Source organism: Scatophagus argus, chromosome 3 (assembly GCF_020382885.2).
Source record: "Scatophagus argus isolate fScaArg1 chromosome 3, fScaArg1.pri, whole genome shotgun sequence".
Lineage (NCBI taxonomy): Eukaryota > Metazoa > Chordata > Actinopteri > Scatophagidae > Scatophagus > Scatophagus argus.
The window spans coordinates 5717157-5745005 of record NC_058495.1 but is presented as its reverse complement, the minus strand read 5'-3'; the positions used below and the strand labels follow the sequence as shown (position 1 = coordinate 5745005).

Genomic DNA, 27849 nt, shown 5'->3' with positions numbered 1-27849 from the left:
GCCGTACACTGTAAATATTGTGACCTGAAGGGTAAATGTGGACATTTCTCAGACCACAGATTCACATTAACACTATGGGTTACATGTTACATCGGTTTGTCACAGCTGAGCTCAGTTAAGTGAGACCAGTAAGCTCAGAGGAAAAGTGGTTGTATTCCCAAAGAGTTCCAGTTGAGGACTGCTGCTCTCTGATCTGTTTTTCTTTCTGGTAAGGCGTGAGATCACAACATAGTAGGAGTACTTATGAATGTGTGATCACTAATACTATGAGGTGCAGTGCAGATACAAGCTTAAGGCTCAGATTTGTATTTGTCAACAAGCCTGAAGGAGTAGTATGTGTAATCAAATATATAGTCATAGTGAGAGGAACGCAGCTGGCGTGTGAGGTATGGATTACTGACCGATAAATCTCGTGACATCAGATGTTAGCTTATTATTATTATGTTGATACCATTGATGCCACCAAGACATTGCAGTAAGACATGTTTGAGCTCATTTCTTCATTATGTAGTTTATCCATTAGAGATCAGTGGCAAATGTATTTTTCTGCTGGAAAATGTCCCGCTTTTATCTTCTGTTTTTCTATGAGTTCATTTTATTCCTTTTTTCGTAAGCAGGCAGAGGTGATGGAAAATGAGGAGAAATGAATAGTTAGAAAATGCAACAAAGGTCCCATGCCAGAAGTGAACTGATGATTTTAATATATAAAACTGTAGCGCTGTTTTTTCACAAAATTAAAACCTGACAAATAAAAGCACTTAATTAAAGGGATGCAAAATTCCTGCAAGTTAAATATTGCCATAAATCAGTCCTGCTTAGCGATTTGCAACATAGCCTCGTACAACCAGAGATATTAAAGAAATAGCAAGTTGGGAATTAAATGTAATACCTCACTGTGTCTTATCATTATATTGCCCAACACTAATGTATGGATATGTAGTAATTAAAAGGAAAACACAGCAGCCTTCTTGTCTTATTGATTTGGAAAAGTCCACGACGATCAAGATTTCCACGATATGATGTGGCTGTGGGTCATTAGTCAATCTGATGTTCATTTTCATGCCACGACTAATGTGTCTGCTGGAACTTGACGCATCAAGGAGATAAATCATTATCTTCACAAGGCAAATTACCCATGGATATTTACAGGGATGTGGAGGTTGCAAACAAGGGAAAAGGTCAGAGTAGTCAGACTGACATTGTGAATGTTTAATATTGTGCCCTTTTGGATGATGCCAGGCTTGCTTCAAATGTGATCAATCTAGCTGAACTTGAACGTCAAAATTTGTTGTTGCATTCGTTGTCGGCCAAAATATTCCACATCATTTTTTTTAGTGTGTTATGGTTTGTTGCTCTGACGTCCAGAGTAATGTGACAGTGAAGCAAATTCTCCAGTGAAAAACATCTTAGAAGTTCCCCATCGTGCATTTACGTTGTATCCTTTCTGCATAAATATTGCATCAGACTCTGCAGCCCCCTCTTTCTCAAATGTTACAATGCAGTGCTGAACCTACATATTGTAACACATAAATCAAGTCTTCTTTCTTCGCTAGATCATTGTTATGCCCATCGACTCTTGAATAAAAATAACAAAATTTATTTTTCTAAGCAGTTCCTTTATGGTGCATAGCATTAGAGCAGTGCTAATTCAGCGTTACATTAACTGAGTGCATTTAGTGAGATGAAGGACCTCTACCATGGCTACATCTGCAAGTCGTATCAGATTAAATCAAACTACCATAGCTCATAAGCTATGTAAGAACTGAACCATACATTCACGTCACATGTTTCAAATGCAGCATGAAATAATAAGTTTGCTGAGTCTCCTGAGGCATCATCAAACTTCAAACTGAGTTAATAAAAGTGAGGAATCTATTTTGGGCCTCCCTTACATCAGACCCCGCTTCATTTTGACCTTTATTCTGCGATCAGTGAGTAATCTCCAAACTGCAATACAGGCCTGTGAATACTGCTGCATTGTGCTCTGAAACCAATCCAGTAAGAGCAGACTAACTAAAGACTACAGAACATTTTAACATTCTTGGCCGGGAAGAATCAATCTGCAGCAGTCCACAGGGAAAAACGCTTAGCTCCACATTTTCAAGGTTCTCCTTGTACCTTTATTCATGCCTATAAACCGGAATAAGATGACAAAGCAGCTGGAGCCGCAAATATGAACACCTACATGAAATAGACAAGAATCTGCTTGTCAGTCAAGATTTCAGTGGGTGGAAAATGATTATTGTTCATTGTTTTTATATCCTAAATTAAGGAACTGTTCCAAACTGTGGTGAAATATGCTAGTTTCATCTTGGGCCGTTTAGTTTCACTCAATGAGCCTGTAGATGCTACTGCAGTTATGAAGGCTTTGTTCCCTCTGAGTCGTACCAGATCAGATTGATTACTCTTGGCATGCACAATTTATTTGACTTCATTGTCCTCCCACTCTGCTGCTACCGCTTGTCTCAGAGATGTGCATATTCTGTGTGTGTGTCCAAGTGTGTGTGTTATTGCTACAATGTTGCCCTATTAGTTACAGCATAGAACAAGTGATGATACTTCTGTTGACCAATGTGCTTTAAAACTATTTGTCATATGTCAGTATAGTGTCTTTTATCTGTAAATACTTTGTGCTCTTGTGTATGTGTGTGTGCTTCTTTAATTGCCACACTAACATGTAGTATAAGGGATTACTCAGTTATTTTTATATATTTTACCATTGTATGTCGATATTGCATATTGTCTGTGTGCTTGTAATTGTGTGGATGTGATTATTTGTTTGCATGCATGCATGCGTGTATGAGTGTGTGCTTGTGTGTGAATGTGTTTATTTGTTTGTTTTTCTTGCATTTGTGCAAATGTAGGGAAGTAACGTGATGGAGGACCAGGATCTCAGAGACATTGGGATCACTGACCCAGGACACAGAAAGAAAATCCTCCATGCAGCACGCAGCTTGCCCAAGGTACTTAACATCACAACTTAACCTCAGCACTGAGGAAAGACAGTGACTGACAGTGTCTCAGAATGAAAGGTCAGAACATCAGTATGTTGATAAAAATAGCATCGATGAATAAAGGAATAGGGAAAAACCTTTGTAATTGTGGATAGATACGAATGCCTTATTTTTGTCTAAACAGTGATTCATCTGAGATGAAAAACCGTAAATGGAAATACAACTCTGTGATACTTTAGATTAAGGGTCAAAAGTACATGAAGGTAATAACATTAACTTATATGTATTGCATTATATCTCTAATTATATTTCAAGTAGTAACTTTTCTAAAGGAAAATGTGTAGCTTTGTACTTGAGGATGGGATATTCATTGATCTGCATTATTCTGTACATGCAAAGGTTGCACATGTGTAAGTGGAAAAAAGCCTAGTTAAGTGAGGAAGATGCTTGAAATAATGTGTCCAAGCATGCAAATGTGGATGCAACCCTGTATAGCAGAAATTACACAAAAATACTACTCATTTACAACCGTAAATACATTTGTAAGGAAAACCCTATTGCTGAACCTTTTCACTGAATCAAACATTAAATTTATGTGCTACACCGGACTTGGAAGGAAGTGGCAGGATGGATGGCAGTTCCAGAAAACACATGAAATACAGTGTCAGTGAATATTCTACAGATATGTTCTGTAACAACATTTTTGCAACTTTTATTATTAACATCTATTCTTTATATTAAGAGAAAAAGTAATTGGTCCCCATTACATTTTCTTTATAAATGTATTTGCTGTTGTATGTTATTTCTAAATAAACATAATTTCTAGAAAACAGGGCAGCTAGTGTCTTTATAGCTAAAGGCTAACATCAGCATGCTAAATTTAAGCAGGTGTAATGTTTACTAGGTTCACTATCATAGGTTAATTTGTTAGCATGACAACAGTTAGTTCCACAATGGCATCAGTGAGATAAAATTCTATTCAGACCTGGAATGTCCTTTTCTCAGAGCACAAAGTTAGAGTACTTACTCCTCTACTCGTGTCTTTCTCTTCACTGTAGGTAAAAGCACTGGGCTGTGATGGCAGCACATCTCTCGCCTCCTGGTTGGATGGCCTCGGCCTGCATGAATATCTGCCCAACTTTCTGTCAAGTGGCTACCGCACACTGGAGTGTGTTAAGAACCTGTGGGAGCTGGAGATTGTCAATGTAAGAGACCATCTCTTAACATTTGATCCAGTACAGTTTTGGCCTCTTTCATATGATGGGTGTATAAAGCTTTGACAAAGACCCATGAGTGTAGAAACGCTCTGAGACATTCTGTTTTACCAGAATGGTCTCTTTAATCACAAGACTTATGTTTGTGTTTGAGGTTAACAAGCACACAATGCTGAAATTACAGAGAAGTGCTCGATGATGGATACATTTGCATAAACTATAGCAGAAACATCACTGAGTAATTAGTAGATAACAAACAGATAAAATGTAAATTAACGAACAATATGGTGTCTGAGGTCATGGAAGTATATAATTTGGTTTAATCTTTATGGAAATAATGTAGCATTTTATCATAATTTGTAATTACAAAGGACAGCTAATTTTTTCTCGAATAAAAGCTGTGCCAGTTATAGAGAAATGCGTGCAAGAGTCGGGCTGAACATGTGTGCAGGTGATTTATTTCTTCTTGTGTCTAAAAGTGTCTGTTTAGAGTACAGCAGTGGGCTCCTAAGATAAACCTGAAGGTTTTCAACATGATTAACAGGATAGGAGAGAACAAAAAAAAAAACTGTTAGAAAATTACTTCTTTTTCTCTAATCTTTCATTTATTATGAAAAAACTGGATCATTAGAATTCATCTGGTTTCTAACAAATGATTCATGTGAACCAGTCTAATAAAGGAAAATTCCTTTTTTTGGTTGAACTTTCACAGCCTGTGATGATGGGTCCCAGTTAGCCATTGTTTCACAAGCCAAAATGGTTGGGAATTACTGTGTTACAGGATATTATACATGTTCTTTTAAACTGACCACCATGGATTTATTTGCAGATCTCATCAGACTTGCAGTTTCTCTCCTCATCAGGTGTCATCACAAGGTTAAATATCATGTAGTAGTAATAACCAATCATGTAGACGTTAGCATTGTTTATGACATGACAGGCAATCATACAATTGAAACAGATGCTCTGATATGGTTAACAAGCGATCACTAAAGGAAGTGTACAGCAATCATATTTTTCCCACTTGTGGCTGCGTTTCAATGTGTTCAGTTGCGATAAACACAAAGACAGCGGTGGCAAAATGGCAGAAAATGGCAACAGCTGCAGCAGCAGCAGGAAAGCAGCAGCCAAACATAGTGCATATGCGGCATGTGAGGGAATGGTGTCCAGCAGACTGCGATGCGGTACAGAAAGATGGCTGTGAGAGCAGGGCGCATTACTTTCAGTGTGCAGAGTAGCAGAACTGCCTCTGAGCATTTTGACAGAACTGGTTTTGCCCATTACTTTTTCTATATCCTCTTCAGCACCTCACAGAAAATAGTAGCAACCTTCAGTTTGATCTACACGCTGGTTTACGTTTGCATATAATCCCAAGGCTCTTTATTACTATCTAAATTTGCTGTTATTTCACACGCCTCATGCATACTGGTCTCACTGGGATTCTGTACATGAGAATAATGAAAACAGCACCAGAAATCAAGAGGACAGACCAGTTGCCTCTTCTGCATCTGACTCTCACTGAATAAATAATTGAAGCTTTCAGACAGAGAGCCGTATAAGCCTGTCATGGAATATTTTGTACCAGCAAGATAATTACAAATGTAACATTAATCACTCGACATCCACCTTTGCTGGAATGTTAATAGCCAATTATGCAAATGTACAGTATTAAGATAATGAGTTTTGACTACATAAAATTAACCTATGGTTCCTCGTCTGACCATTTTAGCCATACAATATGTGCTGCATTTGTAAAAGCTTTAAAGAGACAGAGATACCATGGATGACCGTGTCTGAGGTGAACTTGAAGTGTTGAGACGCTGTAAGTTAGAACACGTATATTTAAATTATGACAAATGAAATCTATGATCTATGCAATACAGTTATTTGAAAATCACTTGGTTATTTGCACAGTACATGTTATCTTTCCATAAATTGTCAAATTGTTCTCTGTTATTTAAGTACTATACCCAAAATGGATCCTGAATTATAGAGTGTCCCGGGAAGGAGACACTGCTGTACTTTAAGCTTACGGCACAACAGATTGGGGCTGAATTATTGACGAGAGTCATTTCTGTTTGCCTGTGGATGCCTGCCATTGAAGGGTGCATGCCACTAACTCTGTGTCAGTGTATTTTGGATATGTCTCTATTAGCTTAGTCTAGATAAATTGTTGTGTTTGAGATATTGATGTAATAATGCACTCAAAAGCCTGCTTTATATTGTACCCTGATGCTGGCTTCTGTAGGTTATTAAAATTAGTGCCCTGGGACACAGGAAGAGGATCATTGCCTCTCTTGCAGAGAGACCCTATGAAGAAGCTCCTACCAAGTCCCGTCGTCTGTCTCCAATTATGGTAAGAGTGGTGATGTAGAAAGTGATACAGATCACATTTACAGTATTACGGGACCTTCATTTCTAGCTCTTCATTAGATGGCACTGGCTTGATGTCGACACTGCCTAGAATCCAGTTAAAGACAGCAGAGTGTGAGAGGGATGTTTTTATCTAAAGCACCTTACAGCACTAAGAGTGTGAGTCAGACTGCAGCATTGTTAGTGCTACTATTTAACTATGTCAGTGCAGAAATATGTTGTGAACCCTAATTTGTTTAATTGAGTGGGTATGCTAAAATATGTCCAATTAGCAGGGAAATTCTGCACATGTCCTGAATAGAAACCACATTTAGTGTCAGAGATGTCTATAAAAGATACATGTTTTTTGTTGGTTTTTTTTTTTTAGTTTGAAATGGGTTAACATTTGTTTAGATTTGTCATTATAGTACTCAGTATTTCAAGAGAGACTGATGATCAAACCTTGTTATTTTTCCTCACTGAACAACATTGCGTGGTGAGCTTTATTTCTATGCCAGCATCATTTGGTGAGAAAATGGATCCTTTTTTTCAGCAGTGGATATCTAATTTTGGAATGAGATTCTTCAATATCATTATGTTCACAACAGTTAAATACTCAGGGCTGATTTCCCAGGCAGATTAAACTGGGCTAAAAAGAACTGAGAATCTCAATGGAAGAGGCTCTTTTGTTTAGGATTAAGCTTGGATGTGGATCAGGGAAACCAGCCCATGTAGACAGTGCTGTCAGATCATTAATCTGTGCTGTGCATGTGTGTTCTTTTGTATGACTGTGTGTGTTTGTGTGTATATGGAAGTTCCACGACCTTCTGTCCCAGACCACATCTCCCCTCAGTCAGATGGATCCCTACACCAGTCGCTCCATGGACATGCTCCTGCCCTTGACTGAGTCGGACCGGAGGCGGAGAGGACTTGAACAAGACTGCAGTGTTTCTCTACGTTCATTTAGTGAGAGGCCACGCTCTGTAGTGAGTTCCCCCTCCTGTCAAGTTTATCATCTTCTGGGAAACTTTCAAACTTACTCTCAGTGAGCAATGACCTTAAGAATAGAGGATGATGCTGTACGAAGTTAGATCATCACATTATAATCATCGTGAATGTAGGATTATTTGTAGGACAGCTGCGTGAATTTTTATTATTAAATGTATTATTTCTTATTATTTTATTATTATTATTATTATTTAAAATAAAAATAAACTGGTAACTGAGTGTAAGTAGTGTTATAACGGAACTAATATGAAGCCCAGCACTGCTGCTTCTAGCTATTAAGAAAAAAATGTAGTCTAATTGCATATTTTGTACATGTTCTCAAGTTCATCTAGTTAGCTCAGCTAACCCACTGCAAAATTTGTTGCAATATATGTGTCTATTTACATGTCCTTAACAACACCTCAGTTAGAGAAAAAAAAGTGTTGTGACAATAGTGGTGATGTTAAAATTGTACCCGTTTACCCATGAACGCACTGTCCAAGAATGCCATATCTCGTTACGTTAACAAAACCCTGATAACGATACTTTTTTCTGGACAAAAGAATGGTTTAAAATCCAATACAGCATCTTCATTCACCAACATGAATTCAGTTCTTATTAGCCTGGGTTCCTCTTTAAAAACATGAACTAAGAATAACCCAGTGATCAAATTTTACCATTTGCTAAAGGTCAACACATACACGAGCAGTCAACATGGCATGCCTGCTTTCTGACTTACTGAGGCCAAAGAGAAAACACAGAGGAGCATCCGAACATAAAGGAAATGTTGCTGCACGACTCAGGATCTATGTATCTAAAATCAATACTTAGCAGTGAATTTGTCATTAGTATTTAGTATTTTACTCTGACAAGAGATTTATGAAAAACCTGAGCAAAGCCCACACTGACCCAAAGGCCCAACATAGTGCATAAATATTTATGACATACCAGCAGATCAAAAAGGACTTACATTAAGGTGCTGACCAAGCATTCCCACTAATGTACAGCGGTCAAAAGTCTTTCACTTTACCACCTTGACCGAGAAACACAATAATCATTGGGGCTACAGGTTTAATCAGTGGAAGACTGATTAGAATTGCAGTTCTAGTATAATGAACAAAATACAGTGTCTCACCTCTCTTCACTTACAGAGCTGTATATTTGTGAAGGATTTCCACTGCCTTTATAGATGTTTTTAATTTGTTTCATGACACAAGTGTGTTACAAGTGTATGTTACCTGTGTTACGTTCATGGTTCAGGACAGACAGAGTGAAAGACACAAAGACTCTCGTTTAAACCTCCGGCCACCGAGCCACTCTGCTACCTACGCCACGGTGTCTGCCTGGCATCACCAGCCTGAGAAACTCATCCTGGACTCCTGTGGGTACGAGGCAACTGTGAGTCTCTTTTTACTGTCTACAGCACGGAAGCGGATATACACTGTTTTATATAGAGAACAGAACTACCTACTGTTTGCCATAACATTAATTGACATTAACTGAGATATTTTATTCAATATACTGTATCTAGTGTCCTCATCCTGCACTGCGTGGTTGTCTATACTGTGGCTAGTTGGCACAAAATGTTGAAATTGTATTCAAAATGAATCCAACCCTGTTGTTTTCTGACTCTTTCTCCCAGTACCTAGGATCAATGATAATCAGGGATCTACGAGGGATTGAGTCCACACAAGATGCCTGTGCTAAAATTAGGGTAAGAATCTCAGAAAAGCTTTCACGATATTGTGAAATAAATTTTCAAAATGTCACACATGAAATAACAGAGTTGCAGCTTGAGCACCTGCAAGTAAATTAATATTTCTGTTTTCACATTTATACGACATGAACCATTGTCTTTTGCTGTACTTGTCTCACGCTCTTTGTATTGTGTCCACCGCAGAAATCAAAGGATTCAAGAAAGGGTCCAGTTGTCATACTATCCATTACCTATAGAGGGGTCAAGTTCATTGATGCAGCCACGAAGGTAATGGGAAAGTATGTCTTTGTGTTTCTGTGGACATTGATCTATTCAACCTCAGCGTTGCCGTTGACTCTCTCAGCCTCCATTAGTGGTTGATTTCTGGTTAGCACTCACTTCCTTCCTTTGTCCATTAGACTATAGTTGCGGAGCATGAGATTAGGAACATCTCGTGTGCTGCTCAGGATCCAGATGACCTCTGCACTTTTGCTTATATTACCAAGGATCTAAAAAGTGGCCACCACTTCTGTCACGTCTTCAGTACTGTGGAAGTGGTGAGTAGAACAACTCTATCCTGTTAAAGTCAAAGTCATACAATAAATTAGGGCAGTGGCTCCCAAACTTTAATGGAATGTATTTTAAAAAATGCAATTCATTCATCATTCAATCAGTCATTCAAAGGAATTTCCTTTACCATGCTGGCTGTTGCTTCATCAAGCATAGTTGAAACCATATTGATATTAGAGGGAAGTATCAATTCCTCGGCTACAGTGTGTAACTTTTTACTCTGAGCAACTCTGTAGGAAACTTTATACAGGGCAAGTTGAGCATCTGAAGGTACAGATGCAGCTTTAGGAAAGCGACTCTGTTGTGCATGACAGTTCATGAGTTTTTTTTCTGAAGAAATCAACTGGCTTGTCTTTGTGCTGCGGATGTGTTGTCCTCCAGTGGTGTCTCAACTTGTTCTGTTTCAAGCTGTCAGACACACAACACACTAGTCGCTCCTGCTCACCCCCCCCCCCCCCCCCCCCCCCCAGCTCCACACCCAGGAAATGTACCTCCCAGTTTGGGAACCAATGCATTAAGGATCTTCCTATAGCTACAGAACTTTTTATGAAATCATCATTGAATAATTTGGAAAAAACAAAGTCTTCTTTTTTGGGATGTTGGATATCCTGCAGTTAAAACTGTATGCAGCATCCCGTGGATATTATTTACCTGATTGGCTCATCAAATAGCCTTGATGAAGTTCCACTCCTGCTATGCATGGCATTTCCATGTACAGACAGAAATTATGTTGCAATTTGTGTCTCAGCCTCTGTAAAGGTCAAAGACAATCTTTCATCTTTGACAGATGGGCTACTGTGGAGCGTCGGTTAACTGCAGGGAAACAGTTTCAACTGAGCTGTAACGATTAAAGTTTGTGGGATAGTATGTGCAGAATGTCATTGGGAAATAGGTTTTGCTTGTCTCTGAAAATGTGCGTGAGCCAGCGGACAATTGTGTAACATAATTTTTGTATCAGTGTGAAATGCAGTCCCTTTGTGTACTAAGCTAGGATTTTTGTGTGACGCACAGCAAATTGTTGAAAACAAGCATTTACAGAGCCAATAAAACAACAACAAAAACTGGAAGAATCAAAGGTCATTCAAAATTCTATTTACAGTAGATTCTGATTGTCCCAGCCACTTAGTTAAATTGTTCAAAAGAACTAAATACCAACTGTCTCATTTGTGAGTATTGGGCTGTTACTAAAGACCATTAGGGAAATTAAAAGGTTTGTCACGCACACAAGCAAAGGTCCCATATTTCATTTAAGGTTAATGTGAATTCATTTTAAAATCTATTGTAAAACACCAGCTGAAATGGGAGTTGTTAGACTTTTTGTTATGTATTGCAAAGGCTTTCAGTGTCTACACAGTTTTTAAAACCATTTTTTACACTGACACAGACACAGACCTACGAGATCATCCTCACGCTGGGACAGGCATTTGAGGTGGCCTATCAGATGGCAGTCCAGTCCAGGGCGAGACACTATGTCCCACCTTCATCTCTGGGCTCAGAGGTCATAGAGACCAAAACCAGCCGTCCTGTTTCTCAGTCGTGGAGCAGCGTGCGGAGATCAGCAGTGAGTACCACCTTACGACAAAAACATGTTGAATTTGTGCATCTGTGGGCATGAGTGTTAATTTGTTCTACTTCAGAGCAGAGGAAGAGTTAGAAATGCAACGTTGTGTAGTCATAATTCAAATAAGGTACACAGACCTTTACCCGTCACTGAGTCCCCTGCCTACAAAGGAAGATTTGCTGTGTTTATTAGAAAGTGATGAGTCATTACTTTGCTACCAATTTCATCTCCCCAACTCCCCAACTCTGACTCACTCAGATCAGGAGAGATTTTTTTCTCGTGTGCAAATGCGAAACATCATGAATGAATAGTTTCATTTGTTGCTTACAGGCGGGTATATGATTAGGGCTCACCCTGCTGGTTGGACCAATCCTCTGCTTCCTCACTATTGATTGAGTGTTTTGCGTAAATGTCCACCTATACCCTGAGCTACGAATTGATGCATTGACCTCTCAGGCTGCATATAATGAGCACTCAGTGATCACTGTCACCTGGGAGAGCTGCACAGCTGGGAGCACGCGCACTGCTAGACCACATGCTTATGCAGAGCCACAAATCACTTTGCTTTACTACCTGCCTGTAAGGATAATATATGGAGTAATCACAGAGCTGCATAATGAGTCTGGCTGGTTGTCTAAGTTTTAAATAAGAAGGGGAGAGACTTCTATCTACTGCAATTTGTTTTCATGCTTTGTATTGCTTTGTGAATGCCACCAGATCTAACTGGTTTAAATAGAAGCTGTGATACAGTGATTTTGTAACACTTTTTTGAAAGATAACTTGAGAATAGAATGCCCAGTGATATTCGAAACAGTGGATCCTCGATTCCAAACCTAAGTAAACGAAGGCAAGCTTCTCCTTTCTAGCTGTCAACATTCGATTTCTCCAGCCGAAAGGCCAACTGTCGCTAGCAGAGATGACCAGCTGCAGCTAGCTAGTGGGGGCAGCTGTGGCTGTAAGGATTATGTTTTTGGATTGTCAGTCTGAACACGATATCTCAGGAACTCCTTGAGGGTATTGAGGGCATTTGGCACAAATGTCCACTTGGACTCAGTGTTGTGCTGATTAGATTTTGGAAGTCAAAAGTCAAAGGACACTGTGACCTCACAAAATATGTTATCTATAACTCAAGAAATATCTAACAAGATAAAATGATGAAGTGATGACAGTTTATATCCAAAAGGTCAAAGGTCAACTTCACTGTGACATTACTGAACACCATTGTGACCACAGCTCACATTTGGTCAGACACTGAATTGGTGACACTAATCTTGGGTGTCCACCTTCAAACTGTGCTGACTGCACAGATCTTCTGTGCTGCTGGGTTGAAGCAGTGTGTGAAGTATCCATGTTTTAGGATTTGTAGCTTCTTTTCAGCAACATCCATATTTGAAGCACTGTAGTCCACCACAAGTTCATTTGTGTTGATGATACTGAGCTTCAGGTAGCTGTTGTTGCACCATGTGATGAAGCTCTCGATGTGTACTCCTCTGTAAGAATAGTCTCGAAATAAAGACAATATATATGTTAAAATAGTGACAACTTCCATTTCAAAAAGTAACTTAATACCTTTAATTAAATTCTTTCAACATTTTCATTACATATATTAAATGAGGCTGGATAGACATGGCTGTAAACAACACACAACTTGACTGGTTGGTGGATGTGTAATTTTTGTTTATAACATAGCCTGCAACCCCACAAAGTAGTTATCCAATAATGTGCGACTTGAACTTTAAGGTACCACCGGGTTACTACTGTGGGTAATAAGCTAGTCAGTTAATGTCAATATTACAGGAACACAAGAAGTTGAATAATTGTGAATAAACTGCCTCCTTAAGCTATGAACAGGTGATGAACTGCTCCTACTGCTGCCACTGGATTTCTTCATTTCTAGGTCCCTTTATTCTCTCGTTTTTTTTAACATGTCTTTGTTCTTGTCTTCTTGGTCCTCTTGCTCCCCAGGGTGCTCCTCTGCTTGAATGCCGCTGCTGTCACTGTCACACGTGTACTACCCACCGTCCTTCCTTCCTCCCGTTGCACTCTGTTAGCCCTGGAGTCCAGGTCCTTCTCTTTCCTTTCCTCTATTCAACCTCTAATCACCACACATCTGTTTACACACCAAACCCCCCCACCCTCTTTGGTTTTGTTGTCTTTGGGGTGCCGCAGTGCACTCTTTATTTCGCGGACCTTATATTTCAGCCATAAACGTTCTCCTCACCCCTTTGCTTTCCCATCTGTCATCTTCATCTTACATTCTAGAATTTGATGCAGTTAGTTCAAGTTCTGTGGTTAAACACGTTCAGAGAAGAGATGGTCGCTCGATGTGATTTAACTTCTTCCAAAGATGATGAGAGTATTGGCTTAATGGTGCCAGTGAGGGTTTGTAAACAAGATGGCTGAAGTTGTGTCTGTTGGATGGTTTTGTATATCTATCTCTTTAAGACAATGAAGATGTCAAATGCTTATCTTGAGATTTTTTTTAGCAATTTCAAAGTCACATCTAACTCTCAGTAAATCAGTATTAACCAGCATGGTTATGTGTGTTTTGACTGCCTACATTAGGATAATAGTACTCGTATGAGACACTGGTTTTGAACGACTAATCAGTACACTTTTTTAACTCGGATGGGTCATAGCTTTGGTTTACCGCTGCTGCTTACAGAGTGTAATTTCTGTCAGACATCATCCATGTTGTGGATTGAGCCCTGAGTGTCTGTGATTATAACATGATCACTGGACTGTACCTCTAATCCACATGCACGTGTGTGAGCTGAGGACTTGTCAGTGTGGCGCAATGGCCTCCACTGTCGCCCGTCTCACGCCCTCCTCTCGTCCCTCCTCCCTCCCTCCCCCCCGGCAGATCGACCCCCTGGAGATGGACGCAGACATGCAGTCCCTGGGCAGCACCACATGGCTTTTGGACCAGCGTGACTCCAACAGGCGCCCTGTCAGCACCAAGTATGAGACCACCATATTCTGAGGCCGGATCCCCACAGCTGCCCCTCTGCACCCCCTCGTACTTCCCCCTCCCCCTCTGCATATGGTTCTTTATTTATCTCTCACGCACACACACATATAAATATACATGCGAGCCCCGTGCCTTCTCACTGTGATGGTATAGCATCCCTCAGGGCCGCCTACTCCTGCACCCTCCTTTGCCCCGCCCTGCGACCCACACCAACCTCTTAACCCACCATGACAAACACTCCTGCGGCTCTCCTGTGCCTCCCCAACACCCCTGGCAGCCTCCCTCTCCTGTTGCTGCTGCAGCCAATGGCGGAGCCCTGGAACGGACGATCCTGGACTGATGTCATTTTACAGTGGCCCTGCTCTCGCAACCAAACTGCCTCTTCCTCCTCATCCTCCTCCTCCTGACAACTTGCATCTGCCTCCAAATCCCCGATAGCTCCCAGAGGTTGCATCTTTATTATTCTTCCTCTATCAGGATATTTTTTTAAATGAATTCTCCACAGGCAAAACAAGCATGTTCATTTTTATTTTCTTCTCTATTTAAACTCCACACTAGCTTATTGTAACAATTTAATTTCCATAAAGTTTAAGTTTGTAGTATTGAGTAGACTACAAAGTTGTGTGTAATACCAAAGGGGCCTGTGTGTTAAACTATTAATTGAGCTCAGCTTTTGGAGAAATACGTGTATTTGCTTTGTGGCTGAGTTGTAAAAATCGATAGCACTCATATTTGTGCTGCAGATATGAATGAACAACAAATCACAGTTAATGAAGTAATTCTGAAAAATACTCCCATTTTGGTTATTGTATGTATTAAACAAATAGATATGGTATGGTAATTAGTCAGGTGATGGTCAGTGGATTTTTTTTCTCTTTGGACAGAGCTACCCCATCTGTTTCCACTTTTTTGTGCTAAACTGAGTTAGCCAGCTGCTGGTGATACATGTGAACTATTTAACAAGAAAGCGAATAAACGTTTTCCATAACACGTTGAACGCTTCCTTTAACAGACCCTTTTGATATTGCACAGATTGAAGACTTATATGTCAAGTGTGTAAAATAAAAGTATGTTTTGTTTATTGTTTTATTGTTTATTTTTTTTTTGGTTGTTTTTTTTTCAACATCACTTTTTAATCTTGATTTACTGAATTATTTGATTGCTTGGTTGTTTTGCCTCAACGCAGTTATTATTATTTTTTTTTCTTTCTCCATCTTTAGCTTGTCCTGTCTTACCAGGCATCTACCACTGTGAGGCACAATGAGGAGGCTGCTTTGCTTGCATGGGATGCAAGACGGACAGTCAATCAGTGAAAGACAAAACAGCGAAATGCAGCAAACAACCTTTTTGTTTTTCTAAGCATTTGTACAAAACTCATAATAACACGATGGATCAGTCATGAATCTGTCATCGATGTCTGAACTCAAATGGACCAAGAACTGAACCCTCACACACACACAGGAGGACAACTTTACAACACGTTACCGAGGACAACAGCCTTACTTCATTTCGATTATCTATAATCAACTAAAGCCCCCCATCTTTCCCCAACCTTCCTGAATATTACCGCCACCGCCCAACAACTGCACGCCTCCTAATGCTTCTAAAAGACTAAAAAAAAAAAAGAAAAGAACAAAAAAAAGAAAAAGCTTCTAATTTCCTGGTGTGTTAAACTGACTGTGACTGGCTGGGATGACGACATTCTTATAATGGCACAGATTTGTCCAGATGAGAGTCTTTGCTCTGGCCTTGTACTGCCCTGTCTGCAGTCTCTCAGCATTCATCGTAGCAAATGAGAGACTGCAAACCACAGCATCTTCTTGTCAATTTAAGAAAACGAATCACTGTGTTAAAACATGGCACTATCCCTTTTAATACCGTCTTTTCTTTTACTACAATGCAAGTAGGACAGTTTGAGCATTTTATGATACTTTTTGATAGATGGGTGCTGACTGAAATACTTTGGGGGAGAGTGATTAAGGAGGGATCATGAAGGATCCCAGCATTGATACAACCAGAGGCAAAAAAATAAGAGATACCGCCAAAAACAGAAAAAAAAAAGAAAGAAAGAAAAGAAAAATACACAAGCAGCGTGAGTGTACTGACATTTGTTCCACATTTTGCAATTTTGGTAATCTAAACAAAAAAAAACATCCTGAACACGATATCATTTAACTCGAGTATGTATTAACGCACAATTTGGCACACACCTCCCAACATAGCATCTTATTATCATGATTACATGGGTAGGTATCTGTGCTGTTTCGCACCAATTTAGAATTAGGTACACTACATGCAAAGTATGCCACTTGAAAATAAACGGCAGTGAAATGATTTAATTCCACCACATTAAAAGAGCCAAATCTAAGTGTTGCTCTGGTGTCGCGTTAATGCGAAAGGATTTGTTATGCTGAGAACATGACACAGTTTTGTTGTTTTTTGTAAGAATTACTCTCCTGCACTGTGATTAAAAAATGCTTGTTGTGGAGTCGACACGTATCTGTGGGTTCTCCCCTGTGTGCACTACCTACTGTGCGTGCTGTATGCCTTGTCTGTCTGTCCTCATGGGAGTTTGGGACTGTTATCGTTACATCACCGTCCACTGTCCTTGTTTGTGTGTGCTGCAGGAGAAGTGAGATACTGAGCTCCTCTCCAGAAGACAGTGTGGCTGCAGACTGACTGTTAAGTTGTAACTGTGCGGTACCGTGGCTGTGTCATCGCCACTCTGTTCTGACTGTTAACTGTTAGCTTCCACTGACGATGCATGTTGGCAGTGTTTTTTTGTGTTTTGTACCTTTTGATGCACTTGGCCTGAGCAGTCTTTGTATGTACTGAAGCAGTGTCTCGTCTCTTCTCACCCATCTGCCATTTGCTTTTTATGTTCCCTCTCTTCTTTACACGCCAACACAGCGATTCATCTTCATCCCTCCACTTTTCTGTTATCGTCACTCCTCCAACATTTTGTCACGTATGTTCTTCCATTTTGTGTGTCACCAAGACAACCTGCTCTAGTATGAATGCATAATGTAAAAGCATTACACTTTAATGAGCAGCAGCTATTTAAAGCAAGTTTTGGTGGCATGATATGGCTGTGCATGAGTCTTTCTTAACATTGGTGTTTTCCTTGTGTAGCTCACCCCAGCGTTCAAGTTTCCGGATACCAAGCTGTGAGTTGAAGGGGAGCAGCCCATGTGAGTGTGTTTGAGTGTGTTGAGTTAGTGGGCAGAGCAGCGGAAAAGAAATATAGAAAGAAAATGAGAGGTAAGCCTTATGCAATGTGCAGGGCCAAACCAGCGTTACTCTGACTTTCAGTTCTCACTCTGTATATGCCCTGCTCCTCCTCTACCCTGATATGAATCCTGACACACAGACGAAAGGTAACATGTTGTCCCACATCACTGGCTAAACAGAGCCTGTGTATCACTCCTGTCTTGAGAGAGGTCAGAAAGGTCAACTCTATTTCCTGGCCTCTATGTGACTTTCTGATCTTGTCATGTAGGTACTGTAATGTTTAGAGCACTGTAGACCATTAATGATATAGACCATTTAAGAGAATTTCTACTGATTCAGGTCTGCTGGAGATAGTAACAAGGAATTATTAAGGGTTAACGGAAATGTAATAAAATGTAGAGATTAAAAAAAACTGTACCAGCATACAATGCTTTGCCCATGTTTGTGGACAGAGTTTGGTTTGTCAAAGAAAATGTGATACTGTTTCAAATTTCAAAGCAATATTATATTAATGAATTAAATAATACAATGACAAAAGAATCCCTCTCAAGTCTGTTGTCAGCTTTCAGTTTGTTCTAAGGTTGAGCAGCAGAACACAGAAAGAAACAATACACCAGCTGTCTGAAATTTGAAAGGACAAATATACTATTGGTGTTTTCTGTGCCACAGGGATTAGTGGGTGGTGCAATTTCTAATCTCAACGATTAGTCCCAGTTTGTGCCTATCATGTGTTAAATTACAGTCATGTCCCACAACTAAGCATCAGATTTTGTTCCTGATGACAACAGATCATTATTGCTGTTTGCATTTCTAGAATCCGCAAAACCAATTAGAGAACAAAAAAAGAAAACGTGTGGTGCATGATAGAAAGACTTTCAACCCATGTCCAGTTGACTCTCCTAAACAAAAAAGCAGGAAATGACATAGGTCCTTGCTTGATCTGAACAACATGAAGAAACTGTCCATTAATTTGTTTATAATAATGTTACTTGTCCTGACATATTTTTGCAGAATAATTCATTGGTATATTTCTTTTGGCAAACTGAATAAGCAAGGAAATATATTACCTACTGGTCTCATACCTTGACTGTAAATCAAGTTGCAGTTTGGGAAATTGGTTAAAAATAATTTTTATGCTGCAGCAGACTAAATATTTTTATTCATATGTTTAGAGGATCTTTGATGGTTCTGAAAGTACCTTCAAAACAGCAGAAAGTGTTGTTCAAAGGCTACAGGTTTTCAAAAGATTTCCACGAATTTATCTAGCTTACTTCTGTTTTTCATCCCGTCCACTCAGAGCTTTTAGCTAAGCTAACCACGCACCCTGTGGTTTTGCATGCTTTGGCCCATTTTATAAATTCACATCCCTTATGCTACCAATTCTGCAAATTACACTATGTTTAAGAACTGTTTATGTATACTGGCTAGATTTCCAGGTATCTATTGGTGTGTATTTATGTCTATACGACACAAAATTATGTTGGCTGACACTTGCTTGAGGAGTGTAACAATGAGTTTATATGAACTTAATGATCACAGTATTATACAACATAAGCAAAAGGCTTATAAATGATTTACATACAGGAAATACTGGAAATGAATGGAAACCAACAGCTTCCTGGAACTGTGCAAGCACAGGTATCCCAATAAAATGAACCTTTATAAATTACAATCAACTGAACATCCCTCCCGTCTCAGCCTCCCCTACGGTGGCCACAAAAAACATGAAAGTCCCTCTCTGGAGCCAGTGGTTTGTCTGGTTTGTCTGTTCTGGGTTAATGTAGAAGCCTGGCGGTGCAGCATGGTGGGCTCTGAGGGAGACGAGCCGCTGCCTTTCTGGTTATTAGCCCTCCTGTCGTGTTCACCTCCCGCCCTTTACTTTAGTGCTCCCGGTCAAAATTGACCGGTATGTTTTAGCTGCTCTTAAATTAGCACAAAAAACATTTTTCACCACCAAATTGTTGTTCAACATTCTTTAGCTGTGAACAATGTCTCAAAGTAGTGTTTGACATGAATTTATAGAATTAGAATAGAAAATAACTGCAGTGAAAATACAAATGGGCACTGAAAATGTATTACAAGATGAACATGTAATGTAAAAAATAAATGGAAAACTTTCAACTTCAACATCAAAAATTCAACATGAACTCGTGTGTGTGTGTGCATGTGCGTGTGTGTGCATGTGAATTCATGCACATGAGTGGCATGTGACACTCAGTTCAGAGTGGGCATCACATTTGCAGCATCTCATCTAAAGTGTGAGTGTGTGAGTTGGGGTGGTGTGTATGGGGATGTTTTCTGTCTGATGGATGAATATAGTCTGGATACCCATTCATTTCCTATGGCAGTCACTTTTGACCGGGAACACAAGGTTGACACAAGGTGTAACAAGGTTGATTAAAACTCAAAATTCAATGAAAGAGGTGATCATCACTTCTATATGTTCAGGTGCATAGTGTGGAGGATATCATAAGGCCTTGAAGCAATCAGATGTAAAACACAATATTTATGAGTGTTTGAAGTTGTAAATCGGTCAGATTTGACCCGAACACGACAGGAGGGTTAAAGTTCCATTCTAAGGTAACAAGAACACAATGAGTTTCAGGTGACTGTACAAAAGTAAAAACATAATTATGAACATGATATTCCATGTCTGCCAATAAATTCCACACACTGGAGCTTTAAAGATGAGAACAGTAACCAGCTACATGTTAAAATATATATATAATATTGAAATATTATTTACAAGCTATTAGCATAATCTTTGGTATGTTATTCCTGAGGGTGTTCATCTTGAGATGAAGTAGAGTGAAAACCCACACTATGTTTTCCAGGCACCTCATCTTTTCTAAAACATTTCAGAATCACAATCAGCCTCTTATCAGGAGCCATACTAGAAAACTGTTTGTTTCTCTTGTCCAGGTGAACAATAATATCCATTTTGTTTCATATAGTTTTTCAGGATTTCTAATGTTTTGTGCAATAAAATATGTGATTAACATGAAATGTAACAATAATTTAACACCTGGTTCATGCTTTGATTTAGACTTTTTTTTGTTTAGTTGAAAAAATATTAATAATATGCAACCTTTTTTCTGCAGACTGTAAATGCCGTTCCCTTGAACTTTCTCATTCACTGCATTTACACTCTATAGCTACATATTCAGTGCCGAATGGCAACTTATGTTAAGGTCACCGGAGGTTGTCTGGGTCGCCCTTGGCCGATAGTGAGTCCTCCCCAGCCTCGGCCTCTCCTGGTGGGAACAGCAGTTTCCTGAGGATGGGTGCATAGAAGGGACCAAAGACCGTTCGGTTGAAGTGGACGATTTGCCCAAAGGCCGTCCCCAGCTTGGCTAGCTCAGCATTCACCAGCCCGAGGGGAGAGGGCAGCTCTGGACTCCTTTTAGCAGGGCTGTCCTGCAGCATGGCCTGGAGGAACCCCTGTACCCTTTCTCCTATGTTTGATCGAGGGAGGGATGAGGGGGCGGAGGGAGAAAGAAGGAAAAACGTCAGCTCTCCGCGGCAGCACACATCCGAGTTTAAACACAGGCATGTGGACAGAGTTAACCCAAACTAAACGACATTATTATGCATGTTTCTCTTGTTGATTCTTGTTCAACATGTCAGCTCCATACAGATTAAAATATACCACCGTATCTTAATTAAAATGCAGTCTGAATACGCCTTGAAGGGTTTCTATCAACCTAAAAAGTCTTAATTTTGTAAACCACACCTTGAAATGAAGAGAAAACATAACAACCATCATCCTGAGATTGATCTGATTTAGTTAAAGCTCTTTAAAAACAACTGAAACGAACTGAATTAACAAATATTATTCTCTGACTATTTTGATAATCATTACATAAGTTGAGTAATGTGGTTCTAGCTCCGCAAATGTGTAAATTTGCATCTTTCTTTTGTCATGACATATTAATAAAATCATAAACATGTGATAATATGTGTTGATTTTAGACTGCTGGTTGGAGATTAAGCAATGCGAGGGTCTCACCACCATTTTACAGACAAAAGGATTACAATTATTAATCAGTACTGAAAACATTGCCAAACTGTTAGCTTTTACAGACTAAAACATACTGAAGTGTCTTTAATTTTATTAGTAAGAAAATGTATTTCTTCAATGAATCATTTGTCAAGGCTTCTTGTGCTCAGCCTGACCTACGAGTGCACGGACAGGGTTGCTCTCCTTCCACAGATCCGATATTTGTCCTTTCAGCAGATGCAGGTTCTGTCCAGGCAGCGCAGCTCCTCCCTGGCTGCTCAGAGCTTCGGTCACCTGCTGCAGCACTGTCTCCCCAAGCCCCAGCAGCGCACCCTTTAGGTCAGCTTCTCTGCAGCACCAGAAATCAGCATTAGACAAACTAGCAGCGGGGGCATTAGATGTACCACAGCCTTATGAATATATCCATTTATAAGGAGTGCTGAGCAAAACGACTCATGGAAGTCAATAAATAAAGGTCTTTAATAACATCTTGGTCTCAAAAGAGGTTTGGATTTGATAAAATGCTATTTTAATAAAGGTGATTAAGCCAGAGAAATGGCCTGTGCTGCATTTTATTGCTTCCAGAAGGAGAGTGTGAGCAGGGCCTTGAATATCACGAGCTGCTGTTCCACATTTATCCACTAATCATGACGGGGCTTCTCTTGAACAGAAAGAATGAGGTTAGCTGGATCTGTTCTGACAAGCTAGTTGGCTCCTGTCACCTCCATTGGTTTCCTTCTCATACAATACCTGTTCCCCATGACAGCCAGTACATGCATCACCAACTCCTCCTCTTACCTGGTATGACTGCCATCCAGCAGGGCAGTGACAGACTGCCTGAGTTTACCTACAAACCCCTGCAGAGATAAAATGGCACCCCCACACTGGGAGCTGGTCAGGAGCAGCACAGATGCCTCCAGAACCAGCATCTGGATCTGCTGTCCCAGGGCGTCCAGGCGGGCTCGGTCCAGCAGCACAGTCTGTTTGTGGAGGTCAGGTCAGGGTCAAGTGTAATGTGGTTAATCACAGTCACAGCATACATAAGAGAGTTTGCAAAGAAAACTAACAGCTTTATCTAGCAATACGTAACACTCTGGATCTGCACTGGAAATTCTCAGCAGTGACTCAGAAGTGCTGGTATCCATTTTTACTTTTGCTGACGGCAGCAGGCAAATGGAAATTACTGTAGAGCAACTCAACCGATTGGGAAAAAAATGTAAATTATAATTTAATTTAAAAATATATCCATATCAATCAGCTGTAACAACAAACACTACAATGTTGCGATTGAGAGTGTATGATAACTAGAGAGCTGGACGTAATGGATTAATAGCTCAAATAGCTAAAAGTAACTTAATGTATAAATGGCTCAAATGGATAACTAAAAGTAATGGATTAATGGTCAAAACATTCAGCTAAAATGACAGTAACACAACTAAAAAAAAAACTCCCAAATCTTTGAAATCAGTTGAAATGAACTCCTTTAAATGTGCTGTGTGACTGTAATGAAGGGTTACTTCAGTTCATCTCACAGGGCTGTGAGGGTGTGCTACATGAGGTCTAACGTGCTGTCACATGCTTTATCAAGCAGCAGGATGAGGAGGGCTGTGTAGGGAGGATGATCGATAAAATATCACTAAAATGAAAGCAGGAGCGCCATGTGGAGCAACTTTGCAGGCTACAGCTGACCTCGGGATAATTCTGGTCTTGCGGATCCCAGTTTAGCAGACGCATGTAGGCCCGGTTTAGGACAGCGGTGGTGTTGAAAGGACCTTGGCCATCAGCACTGGGAGTCCCAGACGCCTGCTCTGATGCTGCGGCCTGAAGCCAAGCTGTAGTACTGTCCAGAGAAGCTGAGGGAAAACAGTAAAACATAGGAATATGTATGTTTGCACATAATTAACAGCTACTGTAATGCCACTGAATTACCACAGGGTTCACAAGGTGTTTTTGGTCACCCATACAAAGTAGTGAACAGTGAATTTAAACCTCTGTTCAGAGAGCATAGGGACTCAAACCAGTATTTGCATTACATTTGCTCCACTCTCACAGCATCAATTGACAGGGTGTGTATCAAGATTAGCATATTACACCTACACTTATGGCAGTATAAACTCCAATACTGCTGGTATAAAGACAGAATATATATATAATACCCTTCTTATCAATGGCATTAATTTGCTAATAAACTGTGTTTTGCAGGACGTTGATCATTTAGGAAAAAAAAAAAAAAATAGAGACTATTTCAGTACCACAGCTAACATGACTATGTCAGCACTGTGGTTCTTGTCATTCTGCCAATGACTCCGATTAGCCAGCTGCACTTAGATAGAACAGAGCTCACTGATTGGCTGTCCAGCTCCTCACCTAATCTTTGAGAAGATGAAAAATGGCAGGGTGGTGCTTTAAAACGACAAGGGTCAAAATCTGTGTAATTGAAAAGTGAAATATGCAATGACCATATATTTCATAATCACAAAGTCACCTTCATCATCAGTCACTGGCGCTGTAGCAGTCAGATTAGACATTTAAACACCCTTCCTCACCTGGCTGCTTGTCCAGAATCTGTTGGAATTTGGCCCTCTCGTACTGCATGGCCTGCTGCAGGAGGTGAGGCCTCAGGCACTGCATGGTGAAGTTAACCATGTCGATCTTCATCAAGCTCAGGACATGGAGGATCCCCCTGAGCGAACGGCAGGGGAATTAGTTTAGGGCGAAACGGCTTTTGGGATGCTTTACTTAAAAATTATAAATGCAAGCTAGCAAACTTGGGCTTGCATCAAAGTACAAGACACACTAGCAAAAATAAATTTAACCTCCTACAAGTGGAAATATAGTTGGCTTCAGACCCTGGATTTATGCAAACATGGGTCAGATAACATGGGTTTATTTTTATATGTTCTTACAAACTTTGTGAGGTGGTGTTAACCTGCCTCTCACCTCAGGAGCTCCACGGGGTCCTTGAGGTCCCTCAGTGCCGTGACCTGTGGGTCACGCACAGGCGCACATAAAGAAGCCATGGTGTTGATGATGTATCCTGCCAGTCTGTGGAGATCCAGAGCTCCATGGTTGACCTCTTGTTGGATCAGCTCCATGTCCAGCACCTCATCCATCTGAGATCTCAGCCTGATGTGACTGGGCATCAGCAGGGACTGAAGTATCTGATAGGACATAGGAGGCTGACTTCAATGGAGTTCACATGCAAACAGTTTCTGTTTATCCTGTGGTTTACTTTTCCTTTCCTCTACACAAAAAGACAGGTATTATATATAACTGCTCAGTCTAATAATATAAATCATATTAATAAGAGGAGCTGCACAAAAAAACAACGAACTAATTTAAAATATAATCCCTAGTGCAGCTCAACTGCATTGCTTGATTACAATTCATTACATGTAAGAGTCTGCTGTTGAGTTTGTGTTATAGTTCGATATACTGTATATTCATCTGATTTTTTTGACATAGCACTGGTTGAACACTTGTCAATGAAATATTAAAGAAATATCTTTGCACTCTTCAAGGTGTCAAACTATTTCTTTTAATCAAAAATTAAAATTATCAATTACACAAACTGACAGTACAGTATGACTGTCTTTGCAAGGAAGATGTTGTGTTCTTTTATGCTGTATATCTTTGAATATATATATATACTATAATATATATGATAAAACCTCTACATCCCATCTTTTGCCATGTATTTATCTTTCTGTGTCATTTGTCCACACTGTATGCACTCTGGGTTCAATCGTCAGAGCATATGAGACTGAATGGGGTCAGAGATCTCAGTAGACCCTCTTCCTCTGCTACTAATACCTCTGATTTGATGTCAAACACACTTACAGCCTTGACTTCCTGGAGCAGAATGACAACATGATTGTAGTTTGGAGGATCACTATTCAGCTGGTCTTGAACACTGTCCCAAAAAGCTTGGTGAGCAATCTCTGTCACTCTGGCCTCCAGGCTATAGAGGGGAAAAGAAAAAAAAAACATTTTGGAAATAGGAGTAACAAAGGTGACTTTAGTGGTGGTGGAGTGTTTTTCTTGCCTGTCTGTAGGAGGGCTCTTGGATTTGAAGCAGAAGTCTCTGTTCACCACTATCTCATGCGCGAGGCTCAGGTTGGAAACACAATTTTCCAGCTCCATCAGGCTGGATAATGAGGCAGTGGGTGGGCTCCCTGACACCACAGGACAGGACACACACACCCACAGATAATTAAAACTGACATGGTGGTAATAATTTAGTTACTAATGCTCCCTGAATGTGCCTGAAAACAATAACTGCTGTAATAAAGTCTCATACCCATAGGAGAGTCAAGTTTTTCCAGACAGGGAAGGTCAGCAGGGGAATCATCAGCAGCCTCTTCTTTCTGATTTGGCATTTCAGCAACAGTCTAGACATTTAAAGTACTCAGTAAATAATCAACTCAGTGGCGCTTGATAAAATTGGTCATTTTTTTTTCTTGTTATAACAATATGAACAGTAAAAATATGAAGAGCTGCAATTATTAGTAGATTAAACAATCAACAGACAATTAATCTGAAGAGTTCTCATTGTCTATGTATTCATGTCTAAAGGGGGGTTCATTTTACTAACTTTAACTAGCAGTATATTGCTGCTGGGTAGCTTGTGAATTTATCCTGGAGATGAATTAATTCATAACTTTATCTTTACACGATACAATACATCAGAATTCATGTGTTTACCATATTTTGTATTCGCATAATAATTCACGTTAAGTTACCAAATAAATGTGGAAGAGTAAAAGTTTCAGTGTTTGACTCTGAATTGCAATGGAGCAGAAGTATAAAGCAGAAAAGGAAAGAAGTATAAGCACAAGTAAAACACTTCAGTGAATACCTGACTAAATATATGTCACTACTTCATAACAAAAAAAAAAAAATACAACGTAACAACAAAAGATTCAACTTACCTTTGATAATATTTTGACGAGTTTATTGAAATTTACTAAAAATGTAAACTTACTAGCTGATACACAAAATACACTGTAGGGAACAGATAATGTAGCTAACGTTTAAAAACCACACACAACATAAACTGTCAAGTTTAAACTTGGACTTAAACACTCTGCACGAGATACGGGGGGGGTCTAAAAATAACAGATTCTGTTATCGCTTAAATGCATAGTTTAAAACTGTATGTGTCATATACAAATGCACTATCGAGATACAAGATATCGACACAAACGTGTTTAATTGTCGATCTTTATTAACTGCTGTATTTAAAGCAGAAAACGACGACGGCTTCTTTTGGTTTAGTCCGTTCTCAAATCAAAACAGTGGGCGTGTCAGGACTGTATGTTTCTGCTCGTCCCCGCCCCTCTGAATGTAGTAAACGCCACAAACACCGCAGTGTAATTCGTCAAAAGCAAACTCACAATACCTGTTCCTTGTTTGTTCCTCCTCTGTATTTCACTGAAAACAAAATAGAAAGCGGTCGGTTTGTTTGCACAAATGGCTCATTGTTTGAGATAAACAGCTGGAAATGTCCTGTTTCCTGTAGAGTAGGGACTTCGAGAAGGCTCTGAGACAGATCAAAACTGCTGTACATAGAGCGAACAGTAAACATAAACACGTGTGTGTATTTTCCTCACCGATATTACTGATGTTAATTTATCAACCACGCACTTGTGTGGATACTAGTGCTGTTTTGGATTTTTGTAGTAGGCCAAGTGCTGCCCTTATTGCCCAGTCCTCTATCAGTTTCTCTGTTAAGTATCTTAAAAAATAAAAAGCTGTTTTTTCAGTTCCCTCTCTCAGCTATGTTCCATTTATTTACTTTATTTTTTTCTTACTGGCTTTCTCCTGGTACCGTTTGCTGTTTGTTAAATGTTTTTTTTGTTTGGTTGTTTAAAAACCCTCTACATTTTGCACTTGCTTTTGCTGCTGTGACATTTTAATTTCCCTACATGGGACTTCTGATAGATTATCTTACCTTACTTGGTAATTATTAGTGTTGAAATTACTTGTAGATTAGTTGTTCAACATTAAATAAATCATCAGCAACTTTAGTGACAGATTAACTGTTTCAGTTAATTGTCAGAGAAAAATGCGGAAACATGGTGGTTTAACAATACGTTTTGTTCCTTTTATCTGACTGTAAATTAAACAACTTCTGGTTTCTGCAAACCAGAACTTTAAATACCTTGATTGAGTCACTGAGACAGAGATATTCTATGCTTCAAGGAGGACTTAATGTACACTGTAAAGAAATGCACATTAAATAAAGTGCAACAATATGATGCATGACAGAATGTGATCTTCTAACAAACTTTTCCTTTCACAGAGACGTATA

The 27849-nt window shown here is 39.7% G+C and overlaps 2 protein-coding genes across 6 annotated transcripts in view; one reads left to right on the top strand and one right to left on the bottom strand.

Moving 5' to 3' along the window:
* Positions 1–18877, top strand: part of anks1ab (ankyrin repeat and sterile alpha motif domain containing 1Ab) — a 40069-nt gene extending 21192 nt beyond the window's left edge. For 2 of the 4 annotated variants that reach the window (XM_046383018.1, XM_046383016.1), the window contains 10 exons: positions 2865–2963; positions 4013–4159; positions 6417–6524; positions 7336–7506; positions 8768–8905; positions 9150–9221; positions 9408–9491; positions 9623–9760; positions 11158–11334; positions 14198–15302. In XM_046383018.1, the coding sequence (XP_046238974.1) occupies positions 2865–2963; positions 4013–4159; positions 6417–6524; positions 7336–7506; positions 8768–8905; positions 9150–9221; positions 9408–9491; positions 9623–9760; positions 11158–11334; positions 14198–14317 (1254 nt within the window). In that variant the 3' untranslated portion in view covers positions 14318–15302. Of the gene's footprint in view, positions 1–2864; positions 2964–4012; positions 4160–6416; positions 6525–7335; positions 7507–8767; positions 8906–9149; positions 9222–9407; positions 9492–9622; positions 9761–11157; positions 11335–14197; positions 15303–15525 lie in introns of those variants that run through there. The other 2 variants (XR_006842939.1, XM_046383019.1) reach the window with 2 other exon arrangements.
* Positions 18878–19031: 154 nt separating this feature from the next.
* On the bottom strand, positions 19032–26764 carry LOC124055996 (T-complex protein 11-like protein 1). 2 transcript variants are annotated; one of them, XM_046383020.1, is made up of 10 exons: positions 26468–26747; positions 25837–25927; positions 25582–25711; positions 25377–25497; positions 24477–24697; positions 24083–24219; positions 23226–23389; positions 22335–22516; positions 21713–21885; positions 19032–20991 (listed from the first exon to the last, which is right to left on the bottom strand). In XM_046383020.1, the coding sequence occupies exons 2-10, from the start codon at positions 25913–25915 to the stop codon at positions 20729–20731; spliced, it is 1470 nt and encodes a 489-aa protein (XP_046238976.1). In that variant the 5' UTR covers positions 25916–25927; positions 26468–26747; the 3' UTR covers positions 19032–20728. The 2 variants fall into 2 exon arrangements, with proteins under 2 accessions (XP_046238976.1, XP_046238977.1); XM_046383021.1 differs by having other exon boundaries at positions 20750–20991; positions 21717–21885; positions 26468–26764.
* Between the last annotated feature and the right edge of the window lie 1085 nt (positions 26765–27849).